We start from the raw sequence: 21,564 nt of genomic DNA on the forward strand, positions 1-21,564 counted from the left end.
TATCACACTGCAGCAGCAGCAGGAAGTCACAAGAAGTCAGATCCAGGAAGCATCCAGCACGCTACAAGCAGTGATCAGGTGATCAGGTAAGGTATTTGCAAGGATCAGGTAAGTATTTGCAAGGATCAGGTCAGTATCACGGCAGATAGGCACGGTGACCGCTCTGCACGCAATTCCAGACCGGAATGGCGTCTGCAGCGCAGTCACCGTTAGTTTAAATGTCGCGCCTTGGCTGTGATTGGTCCGTGGGTCCCACGGACCAATCACAGCCTTGGGGGCAGGTGGGGTGAGGTGTCGTCGTCACCGATGACCCCCTCATGTCCCCTGACGCCCGGCGGTGATTGACACCTGTGTTACCGAGCGTCTGATTCGCTGGTAACACAGGAAAACGCTGTGAATGGCTGTTCACACTGAACAGCCAATCACAGCGATCGCCGACGGGGGGGCGGCATCGCAGCCCCCCCTGGGCATGCAGGGACATGTCTGCTGTCAGGGACAGCAGACATCGTCCCTCTGTCACTGCGTCTCTAGACGCAGTGACAGTTTAAAGTCATGACGTACATTTATGCCATGTGTCGGGAAGTACATCCCGACCATGACGTAAATGTACGTCAAATGTCGGGAAGGGGTTAACATCCAAAGGGCTGTACCACCTACCACCTTACCTCTATTAACTACATAGCGAGTTACCGCAATCTGCTCATTACAACCAATTAGATTTGTTTACATTTTATATATTGAACTAGAAAAATTTCACTAGGACTTTAATTATTTGCTATGAATGATCTCTTTTTCAGCACAAATACTTGTAGAACCATTTCCATGCATATAACCCAGTAATATGTATGTATACGGTACCTATGCACGTCTCTAGGTCCAATATCCACACAATCATCACAAAACTACACAATTTACACACAATGTTATAAATGTAGTAAGGTACAATCTATATTTTAGCTCTGATTACCGAATTCTTCGCAAAATGTAGCTGGCTCTGTTCTTATTGATGTTGGCACATTTGGTTTCCTGTCATGATTTCAAACAGATGGCTTGATGTACTTGCACCGTAGACCACACAATTAACATCAGAAAAGAATTTCCAGAATGTATAACTCTCTAGTGTATCACTGGTCAGGAGATTTGCAAACCATTTTTAATGCTTAGCTAGCATTTTTAAAACACTGCATGTTACACTTCATGTTTTAATAAGGTGCATATTTCTTTACTCAGTAAACAGGATATAAAACCTTAGCAGGGTGATCGTTATATTGAACAAGTACTTTTCGGCTATTTGGGCTCTTTCATAGAACATAACGTACAGTAACAATAATTTATTGAACGTTCATTGTCATATCTTCTGATGATGCTCTAGCTTTCTGCATGTACCAGGTGTGGAGAAAGGTTTTTGAGCACCCGAGGCAAAACTTCATCTCTCACCATCACCCGTTACACCCAAATTATGATGTTATGAAGTTCAACACCCTCCCGCTTGCAGTAAGTTCAACAATGAAGCCTCTCTCAGAGTCATCCTTAATTTTGTGATAGTCAGACTCAGGGGTGCCTCCTAGATTCTGGAGCTCATAGGTGGCTGCTTTAAGCTGTCTAGTGGTAAACCCAACCCTGGCAGGCAGAGCCAGCCCTAGGCATAGGCATACTAGGCAATTGCTTAGGGCGGCAGCCTTACCAGTATCCCGACTCACAGGTCTGGTCACAAGTTAATGTCTTCCGCCTCCCTGGCACTACACTCAGCTGCAGCTATAACTTCCACCCAGCCAGCCGCGCACTCCCGCGTGACACGCGGTGACACTGTAGCAGCTCAGTGCTCACGCAGCCCACGCTAACAGTGACACACTGTCCCACCTCTGCCAGCCACTGCAGTGGGTGCTTAGAGAAGGAGGAGGGACAGCAGTCAGTATGTCATGTTCCCTGCCCCTCCTGCTCTAGCGGCGCCATTACATGACCACAACTGACTGGACTGGTGGCCCAGTTTCTAAAACCAGTTGGAGCAGCGCCAGCCATCCAGGAAGCGTGAGTGACACTGCAGCAGCCAGAAAAATGAAAAAGGGGGTGCAGGCTGCAGCACGGACATTGACACTGACAGGAAAGGCCCCAGCACCAGCAGGTCTAGCCAGACCAGGCCATCGTCACCTCGCCCCGCCATCGCCTGTGGAATCGCAGAATCGCCTGCACACACAGAACACAGCAAGATTACCACAGACAGTAATTGAAGCAAGTGAGAGTGATAGAGGCACATTTTGTGTACTTGAACCATATTGCTTTTAATATATGTTTCTCCCACATTGGACGGTATTCAATGCCCTGGTGGGTGGTTGCCGAGGGGGGTTTGGAGAGCGAGGATGGCTTTTTTTAGTGAGAAAAAGTCATCCTCGCCATCCTGCCCCATCGCTGCCCGATTCTATGTTCCAGGAGAATCCTTGCCGTCAGAGGTGCGGTGAGGATTCCCCAGAATGGCGAGGCTCGCCAAAAATTCAGCGAGCCCACTGCATATAGTGGCGAGCCTCTCTGTTTTTATGGCCGCACTTGACATTTCTACCTCGCTGGAAAAACCCAGCAAGGTTGAAACTGCGATTGCAGGGGGGTCAGTTGAATACTTGGTGGTGGTATTATCTGCTAGTGGGCGCCAACAAAAATCTTGCCTAGGGCATCAAATTTGATAAGGCTGGCTCTGCTGGCAGGGCCCTATTTATCCAGTGTTATCCAAAGTCTTTATAGCTAACTGAAACAAATGGCTAAACATCATGAGATTGTAAGCTTGCGAGCAGTGCCCTTCTACCTCTTTATCAGTCTCCTCCGTACAGACCCCCACCAATCTAGCGGGAGTAGTGGAGCGCAGTAGAGTCTGAGCACTAGAGCACTCAGGCCCTACTGTGCATGTGAAGATCTCCAGAGAAATGGTATGGTGGCCTTTTTCCATTGATTTCCACAATACTATTGTCTCTTTCACTAGACTTTGGAGGGTAAGTATTAAAAAAAGTAGCGTCTGCACTGTGGGCTCTCCTGGGACTCAGGGTCCCATGTGCACTGCGCACACAGTACCCATTATAAATATGTCAGTGGATGCCTCTGTATTCTTAAAAAGCCAAAGTTTAAAAAACATAAAACATGCCTGAAAAGAGAGAGTGATAAAGATGGGATTCTGAGTGCTGAATGATATGAAAGCTCAAGTGAGGACACAGAAGAATACTTATTAGTATTTGGTGATACTGAAATTGTCAGTCACTACCTACCCATGTGCACCAATTGGGGACTGCTGGCCTCACTGACTCCCAACACCCATTCTCCCTAGCCTCACTGACTCTTCCCCACACACACAGGCTGCCTCTCCCTCCAGCTGTGGCTCCAGCTAGGGCCCCTGAAACGATGGCCCACCCCAAGCCCGACAGCAGGACAGCATCAGGATCCATCCAGGGTGGGTGAGTCCTGTGAGTGCTGAATGGGAGATGGCCTGTTGAGCCCTTCCACTGCTGCCCTGTGACTTGCAACGATCAAGATGGCGCCACCAATGGCTGCCTTGGATTTGTGTCGCTCAGCCAACATTTTATGTACTCCGTGTCTCCCCTGTCGTGTCCTTTATCTATATTGTTTACTTGTTTTTACCTATCTGGCTTTTGCAGCCACCAAGTAGCACTATGGATGGCTGCCTATGTGCTGCACAGCTCAGCAAATATATATTCCCCATGTCCATGTCCTAACCCTCCCCAGGGTACATATCTGTATGTGTCACTGTTACTTGTTAACCATCCTGGCTGTTGCACAGCAATCCATATTTAATTCCTAGTATACGCAAGTATACATGGACAAATAAATCTGATTCTGATTCCAAAAATAACACCATACTTGGAGAGATAGATAAAGCCCCCCACTCGCACAATGTGGCTGCACATGCGCATAAATGTTTATGCACATGCGCATTCGCTAAACATTGGTCCCCTGTGTGAATGCGCGGGGGAAGCGAACAAACTAGAATGAGGGCCAAAGTAGGAACGTAGCAGCTTTAAAATTTAATTATACTGTACATGTGGTGCACAAACTCATAGGATTTGATAGGTTGGTACTTTCTCCACTTTATCTCCAAGGTATGATGGACCTCCACCTCAATAGTCCTTCTCAACTGTCTTAAAATGTTTCCAATTACTGCCATTGGCCAATGTGTGTGATAATCCACCAATTGCACCAAATGGTGTTCACTTTCTTGGCTCATCTCAATAAAGTCATGTATGTATACTGTAGAATTTAGAGATCTGAACTGTACTTGGTTACCATAGGGCTTGGTGTCTTGAGTACAAAGATTATTTACTTTGTGATTGAAATGAATTCTAAATGAAATTGATGTATAGGAAACCTAGTATAAGACCCAGATGTGGTATGAGTGGCCAACATCAGAATCCCAGCAGCTGTTACTCCAACAGGGGTGCGGCGGCAAAAAAGCCCATTGTGGGCTTTGTGTGCTTGCCGTGCTCGCCACAGGTTCTATGTTCCCTCTATGGGGGTCATGAACCCCCATGAGGGAGCATAGACCCTGTTAGTTGGGATCCCACTGTTGGGCATTTTAACAATTGGGATTCCGATGGCAGTCATTCGGCACCCTAAGACTTTACATATAGCTTCTGTCAGGTAAAGAACATACAATCTATCAGCGCTACAGCTGATTTAATGGACTTACAGAATTTATTTAACTATAAAATATAGCAAAAAAAGAGAGAGAATGTATAATATTTAGTAACACCAGGGGCCACATGTAACGATGCCTGATATGGCTGGAGGTGCGGGCTCCTGGCCAAACTCAAACACTTCTTCAAAGCGGCAATCATTTACAAGTTATGGTTATGCCTTGTAAATGATTGCTGCTTTAAAACTATGTCAGAGTTCAGCCAGGAACCCGCAACGCTGGCCAACTTGGGTGCCATTACATCCGGCCCCACAAGTGAGCATTTTTTTTGTAAGTTGGCAATGTTTCAAGTGATTTGGTGACATTACAGCGGGAGCAACTGGAAACATGAAATTAAGCTTAAAATTGATGGTGTAATTGAGGATAGCATTATGGTAGTGGCTCTTTGGTCATTACAGAATTCAATTGAAACTCCTCCCACTCATCTATAAAGCACTCAATAAGATTTCCTCATATTTAATTTTACTGCCATTCTGCCAATGACTAGCAGCTTGGTTCCCCACTGGGAATTGGTTCCCCGTTTAATTTTTCCTCCAAAATCTTTTCAGTGCCACTCTGTAACTTTGTGCCACTTTCAGTCTTAAAGCAGACTCTTCATTAGCCTTCAAAGTTTTAAACACTAGCCAAACACCCTCCTGTTTGTCCTAGCCTTCCCAAGTCCCATATAATGCCACTCCTGAGAGTTCTTCATACCCCATGCTCTCTCTATGGGCAGTATTCAATGTGAATACTGGCGACGTGCAGCGAATCCTGTTTAGGATTCGCTGCACATTCGCCACTGCTCGCTGCGTTCCGGAGCCTCGCTGCCCCTGACTGGCGAATTTGAGCTCCTGCGGCGGACGCCGCAGGGAGCCTGAGGATGGTGGCAGGCAGGGAGATGGAAGTCTCCCTCCCTGCCCCAGAACATTTGTGGGGGGGGGGAGGTGGGCTCCCCGGGAGCCAGGCAGCACAGGCTGCCCCCCGGGGGTGCCAGCAGGGGACCGGGTATGTTCACTACACCCGATCATGCATATGTAATGATCGGGTGAAGTGAATATATGAATATCTAAATATTTTTGCTTACAGCACATAAATAAAAATAGCATGCCCCTCCTCAAAATAAAATTCCAGATTTTTTGACACCAAATGTAAAAAACAAAACACTTTATTTTAAAAGTTCACCTTCCACTTCACCATAAAAAGATAGCGATTGCTACTCGGTGAATCATGGCGAAAAAAACCTTGAAATGTATTCGCCATCTGGTCATTGAATAGGGTGATTCACTGTTTTAGTCAGAAATTCGCCTTACAGCACAAAATCGCCATAAAAACCTGGCGAATCAGCCTAATTGAATACCGCCCTATGTCTACTTTTAGACTGCATACTCCAACTTATATTCTAAGCCACCATGAGCACCTTGACATTCCCCATCATTGTCCTCTCACACCTAACCCGTCAGTTTGTACCGGCATACCGAGCCAACTTGATCGTGTCCAGTAGTATGGTATAGATTTGTTCTGAACCTTTCCTATTACTTTTATTTATTATGCCCACATACAGTATATGGCAGTCTTTTGGGGCTAGACACTGAGTTAGACATTTGTTGCAATTGCACTATTAAAGCTAAAATCCTTTATCTACAAAGTACATCTTTTTGGTTAGTTTGTTGTGAATGCCACGGCTATAGAGTATGTAGTCACATTGCATCCCTGTGAATGTATAAACTAGGAGTAATAAATGAAAAAGCAAGTAATGAACTACTGTACATAGATCCTTATTCAGATTCATTTGCTCCCCTGCGTGTTTCATGGGTGTTCCCATGAAAATGATGGGCGTTCTCATGGTAATTGCCCGATAACACGTGTACAGGGTGCGGGCATCTGACATCAGCGGATGTCAGCTGCCCGCCCGCTTCGCCTATAGGCACTCACGGATGTAAGACACCAAAGAGGTGTCTTACATTTGCAAGCGCTAGAAACATAATTTCATGGTCCGCGACCATCGAAAGATTTTGTGCCTGTACGCAAGGCTGCGAATGGATGAGCATGCTACTTATCCATTCGCATGCCTGCAGGTAATAACACTGTGTGAGGGGGGCGGCTGTGCATGCAGCGGGCGGCGACTGGTGGACTCGCAAGCCTTAGATTTGCGAGTCAACCTGAATAAGGGCCTTAGCCTGCTAGTAAACAGGTGTAAACTAATGCAGGTATCACTGAAATCTCATCGCCAAACTAGCATGAATCATTGATTAACAACTGTTTTACTTCTACCTCATTTTATTTCATTTGCTAACCACATTTTTTTTTTGTAGAAGGCTTAAAAGAATACTTACTCAGCAATAATTAACAAAGCCTACACAATGCACGTCTTTGTGCAGCATGCTGAACCCAGTCTACAAGATCCGTTATGCCAGCTCAAGTTCAGTCATCTGCACAGCATGCTGCTCTATAGGCATTCAAAATGTTCTGCCATTACCCTTTCTCCAAAAAATAATGTTCTGCGAAGTAAAAAATAAATAGCAGATGCGCTAAAATGTCCATTCTCCTCTGGTTTATTTTCATTCAATTCATTTTATGATTTACACAATATTTCAACTCAAACGTTTATTCAAAATGTAAATTGATACAATACTGCATTGTACTGTGCAGACAGAAGTGAGAAATGTCAAATAGCTGCGGAATGCTGCAGGATGTATGAGAGTGTTCTATGTTATAGTTGTACGGATTTCAACTTTGGTGTAATAAAGTAACCTTAACCCTTTGAGCATATCTCCCAACTGTCCCACTTATCTTCGGGAATGTCCTGTTTTTTTGGGTCCTTCCCGCGTCCCTCATGGGGCCAGCAGTGTCCCGCTGTGGTGGGGCAGTTGGGAGTCCCGCCCTGTCCCATGTGAATAGAGGCTGGCTATGTAGGTGTACTCCCTCCCTCCCTACTGCAACTGCACCCACCTGCAGTCACTCACCCTCCTACCCACCCTCCTGCAGTCACCCACCCTCCTGCAGTCACCCACCCTCCTGCAGTCAAACCCACCGGCAGTCACCCAGCCACCCACACTCCTGCAGTCACCCAGCCACCCACCCTCCTGCAGTCAAACTGCAGTCATCCACCCTTCCACCCTACTGCAGTCACCCACCCTACTGCAGTCACCCACTCTACTGCAGTCACCCACCCACCCTCCTGCAGTCACCCACCCTCCTGCAGTCACCCACCCACCCTACTGCAGTCACCCACACTGCTGCAGTCACCCACCCACCCTACTGCAGTCACCCACCCTCCCTACTGCAACTGCACCCACCCTCCCTACTGCAAGCTGCTTTCCCACCCTGCTGCACCCAACCTCCCACACCCTACTGCCATCACCCCCCCACCCTGCTGCACCCACCCTGCTGCACACTACAGCTCCCACCCTCCCTCCCTGCTGCACACTACCGCTCCCTCCCTCCCTGCTGCACACTACTGGCGGTGCATTGAATTGAAAATAGCGGCGGGGATTGGGCCGCTGCACAGTTCTGTCCCCCTTGGCAATGAGCAAATTCAGTCCCCCTTGGCATCGAGCATGAAGCCCCTTGGCATCGAGCATGAAGCCCCTTGGCATTGAGCATGTAGGTAAGTAGCACTTTTGTGTCAAATGTGTAATGGGCATTATGGTGTGTTATATAGTATGTCATGGGCATTGCAGAGTGTTATATATTATGTCATGGGCATTGCGGAGTGTTATATAGTATGTAATGGGCATTGCGGAGTGTCATACAGTATGTCATGGGAATTGTGGAGTGTTATATAGTATGTCATGGGCATAGCGGAGTTTTATATAGTATGTCTTGGGCATTGCGGAGTGTTGTATAGTATGCAATGGGCATCATTTGTGGGCTTATGTGTAATTGGAATTACAAAGTTCACTAAAATGTGCAATGGCCATTACGGTGTGTGGTATAATGTTGGTCCATGTCCACTTTTCACTGCGCAGGAGCCTCACCTACTACAAATTGGGGGCGGGGGGGCGCGAAACATGCCCTTGCTCCGGGCGCCGTGGCACCTAGCTACACCACTGGACGTAAGTGACTGATGTTTCAGCCTGTGCATTCATCTCACCCGCACTGCACATGCTTACCACAGAGAGATGCAGAACTACAGTAGTTTTGCAGAAAGAGGCAATTTTGGTGGGCGTTTCTGCAAAGTAATGGAGGAGGGAGGGGTGTGGCTATCCAGATGCAGGCGTGTCACCTCTATATGCCTGGTTCAGTGTCCGTTGCAAGCTATCTTCCTCACCTTATATCTGATGTGAATCTTCGCACCCATTATTGTTCATGCTCGTTTGAGAACATGTTGTATGACATAGTTCTCATTAGGAATTGGTAATTGTATGTTATTCACTATTGTATTTTAAGGGATTTTCCCTGAATTGTTTGTTTTTATGATGTGGTATTAAAACTTGATTACGCTATGGATGCTATCATATGCTTCTTTTACATGGTTGATACCGGATACCTCTGGAATAAGAATTGGTAGCTTCATTACGAAGTGGAAAAAAAGATAAGCCTTTTTGGAATTTTTCTTTGTGAATGCATGCAATAAGGTGAAGGCGCAGAAGTTTTGGGTGTTCTTACTTTTCTTTCCATCTCAGTAGGAAGATGGCTGTGTCTCAGTAGTAAGCCCATCGGCTGCAACATAAAGAAGCAGTCACAGTGCAACAAAAGACACGGATGTGACAGATTCCGAATTAGGCCCATGATCCATCTCAGTGTTTTTTTTTATGTACCGTATTTGCCGGCGTATAAGACGACTTTTTCCCCCTGGAAAACATGCCTCCAAGTGGGGGGTCATCTTATACGCCGGGTGCACTTCGTAGACAGTACATATAGCCCCAAGGTTTACTCCTTTATACATGCCATACACTCTCCTTGCCCCCCCCCCCCTTATTATGCATACCTTGATACTTCAAATCTCTTTTTAGAGACATGTCAGTGCTGCTGCTGTCCTCCTTGCCTAACCGCCTGTCACATTCTGCAGTGACGTCGGCGGCAGGCTCGGTGGATGTTCGTGGCGGCTCAGGGGGACTTGGGAGCGATCAGGCACCCGAGTCCTCCCGAGCCGCCGCGAACATCCCCGAGCCTGTCGCCGACGTCACTGCAGAATGTGACAGGTGGTTAGGCAAGGAGGACAGCAGCAGCACTGACATGTCTCTAAAAAGAGATTTGAAGTATCAAGGTATGCATAATAAGGGGGGGGCAAGGAGAGTGTATGACATATATAAAAGTGTAACCCTTGGGGTTTAGGCAGGGGGGACAGCGGCAGCACTGCAGGGAAGCTGCAGGTGAGGGGGGCTTACAACTTTATGTGGTGGGTTTTGCTGGGGCAGGACAAACCTGCCCTGATAGGTTTGTCCTGCCCCAGCAAAACCCACCACTCAAGGGGTTAATACTGGTACTACAGGTATCCATAATATGGATTCAAGGGCGGACCAGACAGCTGCTAGTGACATGGTGTGTGGAAGGTGTGCGGAAGAGGGGGTAGTCTTATATGGCGAGTATATATCAAACTCTATATTTTGAGTGAAAATGTTGGGGGTCGTCTTATACGCTGGCAAATACGGTAAGTAATTTTTGGTGATTGTATGAGTCAACTGAATAGTAATGTAATGAGGAAATGAAGGAGAGCATTTTCCAGGGTTGGGGGGTAAATCACAAAAAGATGCAGACCAATGTATTTTTGCTGCTGCAATCTCTGCAGCAATGCTTACTTACCGGAGAATTTGGATTGCCTTTCTGAGATAGACGAAAAATACTCGATAGGCATCAGGACAAATAGGATAGCACCAAATAATTGAAGTGTATAAGGGCTATTATTCTGGTTCACTCGCAAAGGCAAATTCCTTCTCAAATGTACAAAACATGTGTACTGCTGGGGGAGGATGTAACATGTGCAGAGAGATTAATATTTGTGTGAGTTGTTTTGTTTCTGTGCAGAGAAAATACTGACTGCTTTGTTTATACAATTTACATCTGCCCCACCTGCAGTGCACATGGTTTTGTCCATTTGAGGAGGAATTTGCCTATGCGAGTGAACCAGAGTAAAGGCCAAGTGTATATAAAAAATAAATGCAGTTTGTGTTTATGCTTGGGGCCCGTCCACCAGATATCTTATTCAGGGTTGCCTACAATATCCTAATGGCCAGGAGGCTCCCAAAAATCGGGTCCCTCTCCCACCCCCCACAGAAAGGTGGTCCACCCCTACCGGATACCGGCGCCCCCCGCATATCCCCCCGCCCACGATTCGCAGATTTTCAGGGGGGCTCAAAGATGCAAATCGCTTCATTTAAACCCCCGTCTCCTGCTCGAAGATTTGCTGGATTTGCCTACTAAGGGCGGGGTTTGATGATGTCAAAGTGCTGCTGACAGTCTCCTCTATGGGAGAAAGACTTTAAAAGTAGGCAACCCTGATCTTATTACTGTAAACAAATATTAAAAAATACAGAAAAATCCAAACTACTTCTGGTTCCAACCATTTTGGATATGAGAGTTCAACCTGTGTATGGAAGCACATATCATTACAAGAATATGCCTACCCAAAAAGATCTAAATCTAAAGAAAACACAAAAACAAACACATGAACATTTTTTGGCTTTAAAAAAGAAAACATTTATTTTTTCCCCACATAGACATGTATTATTATAGGTGACAGTTTTGTACCATCATGTGGTAAAATTCTATAATTTTCCAATGAAAAGTGAACAGGCTGTATACTAAAACTGAACGCATATTAAATTGCATTATAATCTATTATTCTGTACATTTCCTGGCCTGCAGGAATATTTGCCAGGCTATACAAAAAAAAAGTTTCAACTTTTTATAGATTCAATTTATTAAAAATAAAAAATATATAACAAAGGCACAATCCTACTCAAATATAAACAATATGTACACAATATAAATCCCTATATCTAATTTCTGAACAATATTATATTTTTGGGATGAAATAGCAGCAATAAATGATCCACTGCAAGAAGAAATAGAAAGTTTTAATTTTGACATTATTTTACCTAATTTGAAACCAAAATAAATGTTGGTTTATTATTTATTAACCTGATATAAAGTAGTGGGGGTCATCTGTTTTAAAGTGACTACAGTGTGGGCGGCTTTTAGGGAGCATTATGTTTTTTTGTATAAAGCTGCAAAATGTGCATCTACTGCACAAATGCAGTTTTGTGATGTAATGTGCTTATTTTGTGTACAAATTTTATTTACAGGGTAGCGTATGGCTTAGAGCATGCCCAGCTAGGAGTCCACGTGTATTGCACCTACTGTACTTGTAAGCATTTGTTTTCTTTTTGTGGGATGAGATATTGAGATGGGATTCAAGGAATAAAAAGTATTTTTCCGATGTTCCTAAAATCCTCTTACTGAGATACAACATACACTTTTACATGTGCACAGAGTGGGTGGAGATTAGGCCTAAACTCTGTATATAAGGAGAGACATCCCATTACAGGGTCGTGCCACACCCTGTTTCCCCTGGACAAGTGAGTCTAGCGTCAGGTTCTGGATTTACTCAAATAGATATCCCGGAAGCTGTGCTACACGCAGCTATCCTGCTCTCCCTGTGCCCGGATCGGTCCACCAGTCCTTCGGCCCCTCTGGCATTTGCCAGATGGCCAGTCAGGCTCTGGTGCACGGTGTGTGGGCCCTTCTTTGCACTGTACACCATGCAACCATTATAGACATGCCAGTGGATACAATGTTGGAAGTTGTGGGTGGTGGTATATGGTCACTTGATCGCCAAGAGGATGGTCGATAAGGTCAACAAGGTTGACATGACTGAAGGTTGACATGGGGTTAGGTCAACTGGGTCATTAGGACGACACATGCATTAGGTCGACATGCCCAAAGTCGACAGTCAAAAGGTTGACATGGTTTTTTTTCACTTTTTTTCACTCCTGCAGGTCGTTAACGACCCCTTCCACCGCAATTTTTTTTCTCACTTTCAGGAAATGAATCACAGTGATTTTATGGGGTCATCTCCCAAGACTAGACTGTGGCATTGTGGGGGCAATATGTACTAGGTAGACATTTGTAAAAAATGTAGAGGGTATGCCCATGTTTTTTTCCCATCATGTAAATTACTCTCATTTGGAGCCCAAATAAATATTTTATTTCATAAATTTAATGTAATTAAAGAGAAGAAAAAACGATATAAAATAGTGCAGTACTTTATAGCTATATTTGTGGACATTGTCTCACTGACATACGGCACGTGCCACAAGCCACAAATAGGGCACAGTACTATCCTACGTACATATCTACTGTATTTGCACTAAAGGGTGTATTCAATCCCGGATGATATTTCCGCCATGTCTGTTTTTTCGACTGTTGGAAAGTCTGTGCATCGGTGAAAACGATCGCTGGCAGTCGAAAGCCCTTGTCGACAAAGCAGATTCAACTTTTAAAAAAAGATTAATTTGCATAGTTGAATCTTGTCCGAAAAGGAAATGGCGGAAATATTGGCCAAGATAGAATACCCCTTGTATTTCTATGGGCTAATTACTGAACAACTCTGTCATGGTAATTTCTGTAATTGTAGCTTGATCTATACAGGCCACCGGAGATGGCGTGGGAGATAACTGAAAGGAGATAAATTGTGGAAAAGGCATATTGTAACAATGTGGAGGAGTCCATTTTCAACTTCACAAAAAGACATGCATGTGGATGGCTGATGGATTATATCACAGTCTATTATGATAAAGTGTCAGTCCTAAACTCTGTTCGTATAAAGCTGAGACCTCCACTAGAGTGTGCTATGTACTAACTCTTAGCAAGTTTCAACAAAAGAAAGGAACTCTGTATTCTTCTCTGTTGTTGGAACTACAAGCAATGCAATAAAATGCTTCATACACATAAAACACCACGTGTAATAAGCACAGTAATTGCATCCCCTCTCATTATAATTTAAGGCATGAATAAGGCTAAACTAAGTAGTATTTTTGGATAGGTTTTTTATTACTTTATTTAAATGTAGTAGGAGGAACAGAGCTAGAGGTGTAACTTGGTGTGTTCCATCCAGACCAGTTGGGTGCAATGCTGCAACTGCATTTTGCAGTGCATATTGGGTATGCTAGTAAATTACCTCCTATACATTTGATGTAGAACCGACCAACAGATATAGCCACGCTCATCTTTGCCCGCCAATGGACATGTGTAACACCATGGCAATTGGCACAATCCCGTCACCACACTCGTACATCTAATTCACTCCCACGGCTCACAGAAATGCATTAAGCAGCGATGGTTTGGTGTAGCGTTTCCGCGACGCAGGTGTGACTTTGGTGCGCCAAACAGGCAACAGCAGCCATATCGCAGCAACGATAAACGTGGCTATTTCTGTATATTAGCCTTAAGCTACTTTTGTTACAGTGCATCCATTATTTAAAAGTTCTTATGTAATATACGTTCCCTTTACATTAAATTTAACAAAATCAATTTATAAAAAAAATTCTGTCAATGCCGTCATTTAAAAATATAAAAATTATTTTTTCGCCTAATCATGACACATTCAGATAAAAGAAATCTAGTTTGACTACACCAGTGGAACCACATAGCTTGAATGCTGAACAAGGTTAGGTACAGCAAGAATTAGTATAGTTCTAAATAGATGATACCTCTTTACAAGTTACTCCGTATTTTATACGGCCAAATCTAACTAGGATCCAAAATACATATTATATTTAATGGTACAATAAGAATACATCTTTATACAAACTTTAAAATGTTTATTCCTTGATTTTCAAGTATTTTTCTTTTCAGATGTTTTCAGATGACAGCAAATATTCTGAATGCTTTGCTACCCATTGGGTTATGTAAGCTGCAAAACAAATAAAATAAACTATTAGTAATTATAATTTATAACTACAGTAGTAGAAGATATAAAGTAATGTTGCATTTTGGTGAAGAATACTTTTTTTTTCTTTTTTCTTTAAAGCCCTAGATAAGGATATCGTAATTTTATTTGCTGGATGTACTGTATGTTTGTGTATTTGTCTATGTTATTGTGTGATGTAAAATCAAAAAATGTTCTAAATAAAGACTCAATTAAAAAAAAGAATACTTTTTTGTATTCTGCACGTGCTTGCGTGGGTTTCCTCCGGGTACTCCAGTTTCCTCCCACGATCCAAAAATATACTGGTAGGTTAACTGGCTCCCACAAAATTAACCCTAGAATGTCTGTGTACGTGTACATGTGGTAGGGAATATAGATTGTAAGCTCCACTGGGGCAGGGACTGATGTGAATGTTCAAATATTCGCTCTAAAGCTCTATGGAATATGGACCTTATTCTGGTCCACACGCAACGCTGACGCATAATCATCCATTCTCAGCCTTGGGTGCGGGGGTGAAATCATTCGATGGTCGGCGAATGATTTCTCCAGCGCTCGCAGATCTGTGACACCTCTGTGATTTGCATTTTCTTGGGCGTTCCCATGGTCTGTGCCCCCTGCCGCCACCTCATTCCCCCCAGCCCGCACTGCTAGATGCGAGCGGAATGACAAACATGTAGTCCACCATGCATGCTCGCACCCTGCATCTGCACGTGCTCAGAAATGCGCCTGCGCGCATGTAAAAAATTGGAATTAGAAAAACTGCCCATGTATGCACTGTATAAATAATTGTTAATAAATAATAAATAAATAAATGAACGAATCCTAGGGTTGAGCATCTTGACTCATTACACTGCATAAAAGCTAGGCGGTAGCTAGGAAGGCATTGTTTTAAACCGAGGGGGAGATGTATCAAACCTTCTAATCTAAAGAGTAGACAGGTGGAAATCTTCTTCAAACAGCCAATCAGCTTCTTGCTGGCATTTATCAAGTACATGATAACAGAAGGAAGTGGATTGGTTGCTTTAGGCAACTTCTTCACTTGTATACTTCCCCGCTCTTCAGAAAAGTGGTTCTCAATGTCACCAGTCAAGCTTTCCCAACAGGTAATATTTTGAGGATTACTCTATTTTGTGGCAAGTGGGATATTGTCTGACCCAGCATAATACATGCCTCCAACATGGCCCATTCCGGGAGGGACACAATGCTCTATTACTGGACTTCCCTCTTAAATCCAGAAACAAATAGGTAACGGCAATCATAAATTAAGAGGGACATCCAGAGCATTTTGTGGATACTGGGGCAAATAGTATTGAATTAAAGTAACGTCATAATAATAATAATAATAATAATATCCTGTTACATTAGGTACACAATGTAATGGCACCCTGTATAATAGTCACTAACTATGGTAAGTGAAAATTATTTAATGGATTAAAGGTCTGGGGTACTATAGCAGGCACAATTAATCTGGCCAAATATCATAATCCAGCACAGGAGAGCTGTAATTAGGATCAAACACTGTACAGCGCAGAAATCACTGTAGATTAATTTCCTCCTGGGTGTAAAATTTATATTTTGTGACAGAGTCAGCATTCCCCCCACATGAAAGTAATGTGGAGGATCCAGACCAGGTTTTGTTATCAGTAGCAGAAGCCCAGGTGTAATCAGAAGCATCTGGGATGTCCTTATTTAAGGCTTCCCATGACGTTGTTTGCTGGCTCTCAATGGTGGACTATCTGCCTGAGTGATAGGCCGGGGGTGTAGATTAGATTAGGGACCATTGGAGCCTGTTAGGAGTCTTCTGTGCCTGTATGCTATTGCCTGTGATACAAACTGCACATGAATGTCACCTGCTATGCTGTACCTGCTGATGAGAATAAACTACCAAGTCATCATCTGAGACCCTGTGTTTGTGATCCTTGTCACAATTTACTCAATGTAATGCCAGTTTGTTGGTGTGTCGCTTGTGTGTGAAGCACCTAGTAACGTTGCATGAATGAAACCACCACTGTGGCTGGCTTCTATGTCATGGAAGGACAAGAGTTGAGTCTTTAAATGTCACCCTTGGTGAACTATTAAAACTTTAAGTCTCATCTGAGAATGACCGGTGCATCATCATTGAGTCCAAAGAAACCGTTATATTTGTGATGCTTGTTTGGGTACATATAGCAGTACCCAGGCTCAATGTCAGTTGTATGTGACAGGTGCATATTAGTACTAAGAGGTATACTGGAAATTCCGCTGTAAGAGAACCAGATAGAGGAATGCACTGGGGAAGTGACATAGGGAGATCTGTGTTACTGCTGAAAATAGCAATGTGTTACAGGAGCTGGGACAAGCCAGGTGCCGATAGTCTAGCTTCTAATGAGTTGAGAGTAAAGGAGCATTGGCCAACACAAGCCAAGCATGTGTCAAAAGCTGATACACCTGATACTGAAAAAGTGTGATTGAAAGTGACAATCCCAGGATGAGAGTGTCAGCCCTGGGGCTCTTCATTCTAGAGATGCCATTAACCCCTTCCTGACAGAGCCAGTTTGTGCCTTCATGACAGAGCCCTTTTTTTCAAATCTGACATGTCTCACTTAAGTGGGGATAACTTTTTTTTGCTTTTACTTATCCCAGTGATTTTGAGATTGTTTTCTCGTGACACATTGTACTTCAAGTTAGTGGTAAATTTGGGTCGATACAGTCTGTGTTTTTTTGTGAAAAATACCAAAATATCGTGAAAAAATGGAAAATTTAGCAATATGCAAAATGTCACATTTTCTGCTTGTGAGACAAATAATCATACCACTCAAAATAGTTAATAACTAACAAAGACCATATGTCTACTTTATGTTGCAATTATTATTTCAACCTCCTTTTCATTTTTTTGGACACTAGGAGGCTTCAAATATGACTAGCAAATTCTCAAATTTTCAAGAAAATTTCAAACACTGATTTTTTTAGGGACCAGTTCAGTTCTGATGTGACTTTGAGGGACTTGTATGTGAGACACCCCCATAAATGATGCCATTTCAAAAACTGCACCCCTCACAGTATTCAAAACAGCATTTTGGAAGTTTGTTAACCCTTTAGGTGTTTCACAGGAATTAAAACAAAGTGTAGGTGAAATTTCAAAATTTCATTTTTTTTTCGGATTTTCAATTTTAATACATTTTTCTAAGGAACACAGTAGATTTTACTAGAGAAATGTGACTAAAAATTGATTCCCCCAATTCTTTGGTTTTCATAAATATCCTATATGTGGCCCTAGTGTGCACGGTGACCAAACCACAGGCTTCATAATAGAAGGAGCACCTACTTGATTTTGGAGACTCCTTTTTATGAGATTATTTTTTAGGCACCATGTAGGTTTCTAGGCACCATAAGATGCTAAAAGTTAGGAACCCCCCCACAAGTGACCCCATTTTGCAAACTACACCCCTCAGGGAATTCATCTAGGGGTATAGTGTACATTTCAAACCCCCAGGGGTTTCACCAATTGTGGTACAACTGGGCAGTGAAAATGAAAAAAAATAATTTTTCATTTTCACAGCTCAGTTGTATCAAAATTGGTGAAACCCCGGGGGGTTTGAAATGTACTCTATACCCCTAGATGAATTCCCTGAGGGGTGTAGTTTGCAAAATGGGGTCACTTGTGGGGGGGTTCCACTGTATGGGTGTTTCGGGGGTCATTCAACCAGAATCTGTGCTGCAAAATCCAAAAATCACTCCTTCCCTTCTGAGTCCTGCCATGCACCCAACTGGTATTTTTTGGTCACATGTGAGGCATTGCCGTACCCGGGAGAAATTGGGGCACAGATTTTGGGGTGCTTTGTCTCCTTCATTCCTTGTGAAAATGAAAAATTTTGAGCCAGATCTGCATTTTTGTGTAAAAAAATTTAATTTTTTACACAAAAATGCAGTTCTGGCTCAAAATTTTTAATTTTCACAAGGAATGAAGGAGACAAAGCACCCCAAAATCTGTGCCCCAATTTCTCCCGGGTACGGCAATGCCTCACATGTGACCAAAAAATACCAGTTGGGTGCATGGCAGGACTCAGAAGGGAAGGAGTGATTTTTGGTGGTGGAATGAATGGCGGGTGCTATGTCGCATTAGCAAGACCCCCGAAGCACCAATACAGTGGAACCCCCCCACAAGTGACCCCATTTTGGTCACCAGCTTTGGGAGGGGGGCTGGCGCTGCGGCAGCCGGGTGGGTGGGAGGGAGGGGGGCTGCCGGGTGGGAGGGGGGGGGGGCTGGCGATCGTTGGTGATCGGTGCGGTATACGCACACACACACACACACACACACACACACACACACACACACATATATATATATATATATATGTGTGTATATATATATATATATATATATATATACACATATATATATACACACACATACATATATATATATATATATATATATATATATATATATATATATATATATATATATATATATATATATACACACATTTGCACATTATATTTTATTTTATTTTTAACTTTTCCAGCAGCAGCATGATGCTGCTGCTGCTGCTGCTGCTGCTGCGGGGGGGAGGAGGGGAGCGCAGCGTGCGCTCCGGACGTAGCGGTGGAGCCGCTGGAGCTGCTGCTGCTGCCGGGTGAGTGCCCGGCGGGTGGGAGGGGGGTGCTGCCGCTCGGTGGTGATCGGTGCTGCACCGATCACCACCGATCCCTGTGTTACCGAGCGGCTTAGCCGCCGGTAACACAGGAAACGCTGTGAATGGCTGTTCAGATTTGAACAGCCAATCACAGCGATCGCCGACCGGGGGGGGCACCCCTGCCCCCCCTGGGCGGCGAGGGGGGATGTCTGCTGTCAGGGACAGCAGACATCACCTAACTGTCACTGCGTCTCTAGACGCAGTGACAGTTACAAACCATGACGTACATTTATGCCATGTGTCGGGAAGTACTTCCCGACCATGACGTAAATGTACGTCAAATGTCGGGAAGGGGTTAAGAACTATAGAGCTGACATGAAATTGGCCACATATGCTTAAAAACTCTAATAACGCAAATGTTTCCCATATGCTAGCTCAGTCAGACATACAAACATCCTGTTAAACCCAAACCAAAAGTGTGTGAACATTCTACAGTATTTGCGATTTGGAATGATTTCAAATTAAAAAGAAGCTTCTACATTACAGCAGAGGGAATATTTCTTCCAAATTACCAATGAAAGTTGTCAAACAAATTATTATTATTTTAAAAACACCCACAAAGTCATATATTAATATTCGTATGATCAATGAAGAATGTGACCATCAGCTTGAGAAATGAATTTGCCTTCAGCCAAATCAGAAGCGTCTAGCTTCTGACAGCCATAGTCATGTATTCACAGCAACCCCCAGCCCAGGCACCCACAAATACAGTACTAACAGCTGTATAAGCATCTCCACTGCAGTCTGCCTCTGTTCTCAATTTGGATAACTTGACTTTACTGTTCTAAGTCAGACCTATCCCTACGGTGCTACAACTCACATCAAGCCGATAGCAGCTTGATTTGCCGTATTGTAATGAAAAAAAAACATGCCTACAAAATTGTCGGATGTGTACGCTCGATTGCACGCTTCTGTGGGACACATGCAACAGCTAATCATACAAATTGCAATGCAAACTACATATTAATGTAATAGTAAAGTGATCATTCCGTTGTTTCTGGGAAATCGCACTGATTATTGGCCCGATTGACAGTCATTGTGATGTATAGCCAGCCTTAGCACACCACTTTTACAGTGTCAGGCCTGCATACAGATATACAGATGCGTCCACATACAGATATAGCCACGCTCATTGTTGTGATGCCAATCGCCATGTGCGTCATCAGTGGTTGGCACCCGTTTATCTGCCTAATTCGCACATGCGCCATGGGTGCAACTTACTGCACCAAACAGGCACTTACGGCCATATCACAGCATTGATGATCGTGGCTATATCTGTAACCCTTTCCCCATGTAATCCAAATGGCCAAATTAGCCATGTAAATGAACCTGCGACTAAGCCACGTCTTGTGTTCTTTTCTTAAGATATGTTACTTTAATATTTTTCTTTATACAATTTCTTTTACAGCCAAAAAGTATTGGGAATACATGTACTCGTGGTGGAGCCATGCTTAGCATGTCATTCCACATGAAGCAACAATGGAAAGGGTATGAGGACATCTGTAGATGTATACAATGCAACAGGCATACATCCAACTCATCATCAACTTATATGTAATAAGAAAGATGATGCCCATTGATTGTGTTATCTATATTTGTACTGCACATCCGCGCCTGTGCTAGCGGCGCGCCACACATTTAGCTTACTTGCAGTATTGCACCTGTTTGCTGAACTATCAATTTAAGCAGAACTATCTACTTTATCTGGTATAATGACGATAAAATACTTTAGACTCTATTTACCTAATAGTATTTGTCGCACATTACACCAAAAACAGCTGTTTTCAGGGGATAACTGCAGACATTAACTATCCCCTGAATGTACCATGGAGGGACTAGGCAGATATCTCCAAATGAGAAGATCCCCCATTTCTGGCAGCAGGTACAGCCCACACAGGTTTGTATGAGGGATGCTTAGGTCTCAGATTTACCAAGAGTATCATTTCCAGGTGCCTATGGGCTACACTCTACAGAAATCACCTGGAGAGGGTTCCTCCAGAACCCACCATGGCAAGACCGCCTGGGCAGCCATCATAAATTGTGGGGCCCGGGACTGACCAAATAGACAGGGCCCTGTCCCAAAAATGTTCTGCTGTACTGCTCCACCCCTATGTGACTTCACATATATGTGGAGCATTTCGAACCTGAGGAATAATTCACAGATACGTAGGGAAGGCTTATTCAAAGAAGTCCTCTGTAACCAAAGGTGCTTTTTGTGGATCCGGCTCAGTAGCTGGACTTGCTGATAGGTCCGAAGAAGTGGGCCTGAATATAGTGGGTCGAATATATTTCCTGCTCATACAGAAGAGGTGAACTTTGGACTATGTAGACAGGTGACAACTTAAAGA

The 21,564-nt window shown here is 43.7% G+C and overlaps 1 protein-coding gene across 3 annotated transcripts in view; it reads right to left on the minus strand.

Moving 5' to 3' along the window:
* Window positions 1–11,297: 11,297 nt before the first annotated feature.
* CRISPLD1 (cysteine rich secretory protein LCCL domain containing 1) overlaps window positions 11,298–21,564 on the minus strand; it is a 96,017-nt gene continuing 85,750 nt past the window's right edge. For all 3 annotated transcript variants that reach the window (XM_083187305.1, XM_083187304.1, XM_083187306.1), the window contains one exon: window positions 11,298–14,525. In XM_083187305.1, the coding sequence (XP_083043431.1) occupies window positions 14,474–14,525 (52 nt within the window). In that variant the 3' untranslated portion in view covers window positions 11,298–14,473. The remainder of the gene's footprint in view (window positions 14,526–21,564) is intronic.

This window comes from Crinia signifera, chromosome 5 (genome assembly GCF_055691185.1).
Source record: "Crinia signifera chromosome 5, ASM5569118v1, whole genome shotgun sequence".
In the NCBI taxonomy this organism is placed as follows: Eukaryota; Metazoa; Chordata; class Amphibia; order Anura; family Myobatrachidae; genus Crinia; species Crinia signifera.